Below are 7,802 nucleotides of genomic sequence, written 5' to 3' on the forward strand. Positions count from 1 at the left end.
AGATTGAATTACTTCCTAGGCCATTTGCGGTGATAGGTCTCTTGCGTTGTTTTGTTTTCAGCTCTGATATAGGTGTCCCTTACTTCTTAAAATGACTCCCTATGTCACTTCCCTAAGACTTTTCATTTTCTCTGACATTGGACTTTCATCGTCTCTCTCACAACTTTAAATACTATAAGACAATGCTGGTTCACTAATGTAGTAGTCAAATGTTAACATTTGATAGAATGTTAGAACTTCCAGGCTTGTAAATGATTTTTATGTATGTTCGATGGGGCTCAATGGGATTTATTACTAATTTTCTGTGTCACTGTTGCTCCAGATATTAATCTCCAGAATCACATACTTGTTATATAAGTTCCATAGTTATTTTATTTTAAAGACCTAGATGAATTTGGCAACTATTAATAAAAAAAAAAAAAACTTTACAGTGTCCTTAAAACTAAAGAAATCTTCTGGTCACTTGAAAAGTTATCTAGACATATTACATTTTAAATGTAACCAATACATGGAAAATGACCAGTTCATGATTAATTGATGTTTATAAAATAACCCTGTTGTAGAATTGATTGCAGAATATACTTTAATATTCTCCACTTTCTGTATCTCTGAAATAGTCTGAGATGAACTATTTTGTTTTCCTTTCTTTTCTCTCTGTTAAAGAGTGATATATTTGCTTATTCTGACCAAAGGATAATAAATGGAACAGTAATTCAGCAAACATTCATGCATTTTTAGGTTTATTAAATGGTAGACCATCCTATCTTTTGTCTGGAATGACAAACGAATATCCTTTTTCTTCCTGGCACAGTCAAAATAAAGGGTCATTCCTCAACTGTTCCTGCCTCAGTATGAGAACATCACACTCTAGAGAGTTTCATAATTGACCCCACTCCCATTCTACGTATACTCTTTAGAACATAATTGTTGTTGTTGTTTTTGTTGTTTGTTTGTAATTAGCATGGCTATATTCATACATGAACATACATAGACAAATCTGTCACATTTTCCCTTCTTGAAACTGAGAATTTTTTTGTGTTTTCTGAAAGCAGAGCCATACACTTACAAAAGTTACTTTCTTTTTGTCTTTTTTTTTCCTTCAGATTTTAAGTAATCTCTCTACCCCCCATGTGGGGCTTATATTCAAGATCCTGAGATCAAGAGTCATGTGCTCTACCAACTGGGCCAGCCAGATGCCCTTTAAAATTTTTGAACTGTTTTGAGGCACTCTCCTTTGAAAACTTTCTAAAAACCCTGGAAGAATACGAGAAGGAAAAGAATAAAAATTCTGTACCATTAAAAAATAATAATGGGCTGTCAGATAATGTGTTTTTAACACCTCAAAGAGTTAATCTCTTTTCAGATGCAGGCTTCTCATATGTAGACTTGGGAAAGGAATCTATTTTCTTCTCTGGGCTAAGAACTAAGGTGAATGGATATGACTCCTAAGGGCCTTGTTGACTTCATGCTGTGCTGAATAAATTCTTTCTTTTCTTCCCCCAAAATAATTATTCGATGTCCTAGCACTTTACAGAGTTGTTTTAAACCTGCCTCCTTTAAAACTTATCTCCGCACTGTGCTAAGAATTGTTTCACATTATAATTTCTTGACTTTACCATTTCCATCTGTCCTTGGATTCGTCATTCACTACTCAGACAACTTCTCAACAGCCCACTTTTCTGTGTTTGACTGTATGCTTATTGCTCCCAACCTCCACACTGTCAAGGACTTACTTTTTTCCCCATCCGATGCCACTGTATAGGCGTCCTGCTTACAGTTGATGATGCAGCCACAGGGCAAGTGGGTCCAGCGTTTGGACAAGACAAACACTGGGGTTACAGTGGTGGCCAGCAGGGTTAGTAGAAAGCTGAGCGTCTCGAAGGGAGGGCTCTGAAACCCCAGCACGTGCTGAACCATCATGTGAATCTGCAAAGGCAAAGAGCTTCAGACCTATCCCAGGATAAAATTTTCCACTTTGCCAAGTCTTTCCCCCAAGCATGCTGCCCCAGCCCTCTTCTCCAGGCTCCCTTCCTGCTTGAGAGCCAGAAGCTCTGTTTTGGTGGTGGACCACTGGGATCCCTTGGGATGAGGCCGGATGATTTAGACCACAGGATGGTTTCTGCCCTCTGGGTGCCAGGTCTGTGCCCCCTGCTGCCTCAGGTCTCTTCAGGGAAGCACACTTTACAATGCTGGGGACACTACGAGGAAAAGAGGCAGACGAACTGGACACCTGCACCCGGTCCTCCAGATGGCCTTTGTCACATCCCTGGGCCCTCACCTCCCCCCTCCCCGTCCCCAGCCTGCTTGTCACAGCAGGGCGCCACCTCCCCACACCAATACTGGGCTCCCTCCTGAAGGCTTGAACAGAAACCCCTGTTTGGTCCCTGTCTTCTGTTTCTACTTCAGATCACGCCTCTCCAATCTCTCCCCCTTGCTGAGGATGGGCGGCGTCCTTACTCGGCAGGAATGGAGTGGAGAAAAAGGCAGGACCGGGGTGGGTGGGGAACGACTTTTACTACCTCCCTTCTTTTCTGAATATTCCCAGCTATTGCCAGAAGAGAGGAGAACACCCCCGGCCACCACCGGGATGGATGGGGGGGAAGACTGTGTCCCGCGCCCCGAAGCGCTCCCTGCCTCCCCCCCCCCCCCCACACCACCACCACGACCCCTCCCCAGTTTGGAAGCGAGAAGCCTTAGGCGCAAGGAGGAGCTGCCTTCCTGCAGGTGCGTCTCCAAGGGCGAGCGAGCGAGCCGCAGGTGCAAGCGGACGGGGCTGCGCGCCTCGTGGGCCTCTCGCGTCCCGGGCCCGGCCCGACCCGCTGCCCCGGCGCACGCCCCCGCGCGCCGCAGCGGCTGCACCTTTACCATCATGGGCAGCCAGAGGAGGGCTTTGGTCAGCGCTAGGATCAGGGAGAAGCGCTTCTGCGCCACGCTCGCGGGGAAGCTCCCGGCGCCGCAGGGGGCCCCCCGGCTCGCGCGCCCGCAGGCTCCGGGCAGCGGCCCCCGCCCCGGCCGTGCCCCCGGCGCCGCGTGGGGGCCCTGGGAGCGCGCCCCGGGGCGCCGCGGCGCCGAGCCCGCAGCATCCTCGGCGCACCGGCCCGGAGGGGTCCCGGGCGTGGAGGCTCCGCGGGAGATGTGCTGGTAGCTGGCGTGCAGCCGGGGCGGCTCCTCCGAGCACAGCAGCTGGTGGGTGAGCGGCACCGAGAGGCCGGCGAGCAGTGCGAAGGCCGAAGTGTACACGACGAAGAGCAGCAGCACGTAGGAGCTGGAGCAGTCGGCCCCGCAGCCCCAGGGCGTGCGCACGAAGGCGCCCCAGCCGCACAGCGGGAGCGCGGACAGCCCCAGGCTGGCGGCCCACACCGTCAGCACCACGGCCAGCACCTGGCCGCACCTGCGGGAGGCCGCCCCGCCCCCCGCCGCCCCGTGCACCGAGTAGAAGTTGTAGGACACCAGGAGCGTCGCCTTCAAGTTGCTCGAGAGGCCCTGGCACAGGTACAGCAGGGCAGAGGTGGCACACAGAGGCCGAGAGTACGCAGGGACCTCGCTCGGCCACTGCAAGACCATGAAGATGGTCACCGACAGGACGCCCAGGAGGTCGTCCCCGGACCAGGAAGCCACAAGCATGGACACGACCGTCCGGGTCTGCATCCTCAGCAGGGACACCAGCGAGTAGATGCTGCCCGCCAGGGCCGCGAGAGTCATTAGGCATGTCAGGCAGAAGAGATAGATATTCAGAGTCCCTGGCAGACTTAAAAGGTCCGTCGAATCACCACCTCCTTTCCACAGGCTAGAGTCGTTTGCTGACAAGTTACTGGAAGATCCAGACATTGTCTTGGGCTAATAGTCAATCCCCCCTTTCAGCGGGTCTGTGACTATTGTCAGAAGAAAGCATGATTGTCCGTTGCAAATCAGATCTCATTCTCCCCTACCAAGTTCCCCTCTAGATGTTGCCCCGTCAGTCCAGCAGAAAATGATCACGCGTGTCTCCTTTAGATCAGACTCAACCCGTATTTAAAAAACTGAGTTCCGTGTAAAGCATTCAGCAAGAAACTTTTCGACACTCCGATTAAAAACAAGCAAGCCAGAAACTTGCTCCCGAAACCATTAAGTTTCTGGCATAAAAGGAAAAAACACAAAAACAAAACAAAAAACAACAACAACAAAAAAACCTCCTCGGGTAGACTGAAAAACAATGATGTCTGGCTCCTTTTGTGTCCTTCTTATGGAGCAAAGCAGCTTGTAGCTTGAGGTAATCAAACTCTATTCACTTTTTTAAGAGCAGGAAGGCGATGCATTTGGTTCCAGAGCTGGATTCAAAGGCTGGGAGATTATCAGGTAGGTTTCAGCTTTGCAGGTTCAGAGAGAGACACGTGCAAAAAGGAGAGAGACAGAGAGAGAGAGAGAGAGAGAGACTGAGACTGAGCACAGCTCCCCGTCGAACCGCTGTGTTCTTCAATCAGCCTGTGATCCTCGGAGCTGCAGGAAGGAGGAGTCAACTCCAAGCAGGAGAGAAGCAGGAACAAAAGGGAGGGGAGTTCAGTGTATGAGCAAAATGATGTACATCTTCTCAGCCTGCCTCATGCAAGGCAAGAAACAATGTCCTTGCTGAGCCTTCCTTTGTGGTTTTGACATATAAAACTAGCCCAGATACTTGCTCAGACTTGATGTGAATGACAAATACCATCTTTGAGAGGTCCAAGCTACTACGCTAAGAGATTTTCATTTTATTCTTATCTAGACCTCTCTGATTCATAATGCTTCAGAGGAAGAATAGCCTCAGAGCCAGTTTTAAAAGAATAGAATGTACCAGCTTTGTTTTTTTAAAAATATATATATTATACTTAATGTCACAATGGTCTTCATTACACTAAAGGAATTTTTGCAGAATCTTCGGGCAGAGCCATCCATACTAGCTTCAGGCATGTAACTATTTTCTATCAATGTCGTCCGGTAAGCAAGCTGCCATTTGAATAACTCATGTTTTCTAGCTGATAAAGTCCGATGACTGTGTGTAGGGTGTAAAGGCCGATGACCCCACAAAAGCATTTTTGACCAGAGTATTTGCAGTGGGGCATACAGTAACTGCATCTCTGACCTCACCAAAAACTTGTCAGCTTTGCAAGATGAGTGACTTAGCAAAGAAGTTGCAGCAACAGTGGTTCTGTTAGCGGAGTCGGGTATTTGAGCCCGACCACTGAAAGGAGGCCAGACCCAAAACCAAAGGCAGAGGAGAGGCTTAATTGGGGCCACAGCTTCAGCTGAAGGGTGACACACCATCAATCTAGCCTCCCCGAGGTCCTAGAGAGGCCCTTATATAGAAAGTCCCCTCTCAAGTAGTGTCCCCAACCAATATACTAAGGAGGGAAAGGAAGAAAAATAAGGGCCTCCTCCCGATTGGTTGGAGGAGACTCATCCCGATTGGTTGATACTGGCAGGCAACTCAGACAGCTAGTCAGTGTTTTTTGGAGCCTGGGGCGGGGAGGGAGGCTCTGTTTTTAAATCTGGCTTGGATGCGGATCCGCATCCCAGTTTTGCTCTCTAAGAGAAACAGTTTAACAACAATAGCCAACAGAAAGCGCCCCAAGTGCATAATGCTTTTCCCTTAGGGCTTGATCCCCAACTGTCTCAGTTCAGGTCAGGGATCTCCCTGAACGCTTTAGGGTAGCATTCCTCCTTGGCTGGCCTGGAGAGCTGAGGGTTCCCCACCCCTCACTCTCCCCCACCCTCCCTGTACAGAGCTGGGGTCCGAAGGAAAGCAGGGAAGGAGAAGCTGATATGGTAATGACCTAAGTGGATGGACGTGGTGATAGAACTCTGATCATTCCTTTTATTTTAGAGGTAACTGGAGCTATGAATTAAACCTGAATCTGCTCATGTGGGAAGTGACGGTGTTCGCCGTTGCCCCCCAGACCCTCAGTAAACACAGTAGGCACTTTGCTTACCTTCACATGTTGTTTTATGTCCCCTTCTCTCGGCAAACAGAAACAAAACCCGCCTGTTGCAGCTAGCTGAGCACTCCAGTCCTCCCTACTGATATGTTATAGGCCCTGCAGTGCAGGTCTTGCAGTTAGAAGAGTCTGGGGATAACTTCATGTTAAAATAACGTGGCTTCAGAAAGCACAAAATGATAAGCAGGACTTTTCTTTTTAAAATCCTTTTCAAAGTTCTGCATATGCTCTTCTGTGTCTTTTTCTGAGACCTATTCCTCCCTCCTGTCAGCAAAAATACTACTTTCTTTTTTTTTTAAAGATTTTATTATTTATTCATGATAATACACAGAGAGGAGACAGAGAGAAAGAGGCAGAGGCACAGGCAGAGGGAGAAGCAGGCTCCATGCAGGGAGTCCGACGTGGGACTCGATCCCGGGGTCTCCAGGGTCACGCCCTGGGATGAAGGCAGGCGCTAAACCGCTGAGCCACCCGGGCTGCCCAAAATACTACTTTTCAGTGTGGCATTTAATCTTGGATTTTCTGTTGAGTTGGACAATAAGTATGACCATTAAAATACAAAGAGTAGAAATTGACAATAGCTGTTGCAGTACCGTTTGAGGCCTGGAGACATTTCCTCTATCATTACCATCAGTTTGGGGTTTTCCATTCAATACAAATTTGAAAAAGAGGCACCTAACCACCCTGTCGCCCTGGTCTCTAGAATATGACAGAAGAGGCAAGAATGTTAGCACACCCGCAAAGGTTGGAGGTAGAATGGCAGCCAGTATGGAGCTAGGAACGATAGCTGAATGTGGACCTCACACCCTGCCGTTGCTGGCTGTGTAATCTGGGGCAAAAATCACTATACCTCCTCTCCTGTTTCCATGTCTGTTTCCACATCTATAAAATAAGGGAGCTCGACTGAAGTATCTTTAGGTCCTTTCAAGTTCTAAAATTAGATGATACAATTTTAAAGCCAGGTTAACTTTATCTCAATTTTCTTTTCTACCTACTTCACAATAATCAATATTGTCATAAAATAAAAGGAGGAAGCCTAAAGACCTGATGCTTGGATTCGCCATCCCTGCCCTTGCCATCGTGGAATGGAGGCCCTTACTAATATGAAGATGGTGTAAGAGTCAGGCAGCCTGGAATGTTGGGCAGACTGGAGGACTGGAGGACTGTGGCTGCCCTGGAGAGCCGAGGCAACCAGTATAGGCCTTGTATGAGTGCGAAGTAAAATTTATTGTGTGAGTCAGCTGATTTGGGGTATTGATTTTTTACTAGGATATAATGCCTCATCCTAATATGGTTAGGTATACTCTTGCCCCCACACAGTTAGGAAGTGGTGGAGTCGGATTTAAAAATCATAATCTGGCTTTGCATTCTGACCCACTACAGACATACATTTTTGAATTAGCCCCTCTTAGCATCTCATGCTTGTGAATACTTCCAATGGATATTATTATCATAGACTTGTTTCTCAGAAAGAACGTTTGAAGTGTTTCATTTTTCAGAATGTTGATTTATTAACAACATTCTACCAAGCTTTATGTTTTATAATATATATTATAAATGCATATATTATATACATGCATTTCTTGAACCTTGTAAGCCCTCCCCTGAGTCATGATCTCATGTTCTTTACAATATCCTCTGGAGTTTAAAAAAAAAAATTAAAAACTCACTCAATACTTTTCAAATAGCCAGTATAACTTTTAGTAGGCTGGAAAGAAAGTTCTAAGAGGTTCCTTTGTGCCTTAAAAAAATTTACTCCGTTCCTATGAGTAAACCTCCTTCCCCTGCCTCACTTACAATAAAGCCTTAGTCTTCAATTATTTAAAATTCTGTCTTCAGGGCATCTGGGTTGCT

At 47.3% G+C, this 7,802-nt stretch overlaps 1 protein-coding gene across 1 annotated transcript in view; it reads right to left on the reverse strand.

The window, feature by feature from the left end:
- Window positions 1–4,441, reverse strand: part of GPR149 (G protein-coupled receptor 149) — a 65,857-nt gene extending 61,416 nt beyond the window's left edge. The window contains exons 1-2 of the mRNA XM_038571267.1: window positions 2,866–4,441; window positions 1,734–1,926 (exon numbers count right to left, since the gene is read on the reverse strand). Of these exons, the coding sequence (XP_038427195.1) occupies window positions 1,734–1,926; window positions 2,866–3,828 (1,156 nt within the window). The 5' untranslated portion in view covers window positions 3,829–4,441. The remainder of the gene's footprint in view (window positions 1–1,733; window positions 1,927–2,865) is intronic.
- Between the last annotated feature and the right edge of the window lie 3,361 nt (window positions 4,442–7,802).

This window comes from Canis lupus, chromosome 23, assembly GCF_011100685.1.
Source record: "Canis lupus familiaris isolate Mischka breed German Shepherd chromosome 23, alternate assembly UU_Cfam_GSD_1.0, whole genome shotgun sequence".
NCBI lineage: Eukaryota > Metazoa > Chordata > Mammalia > Carnivora > Canidae > Canis > Canis lupus.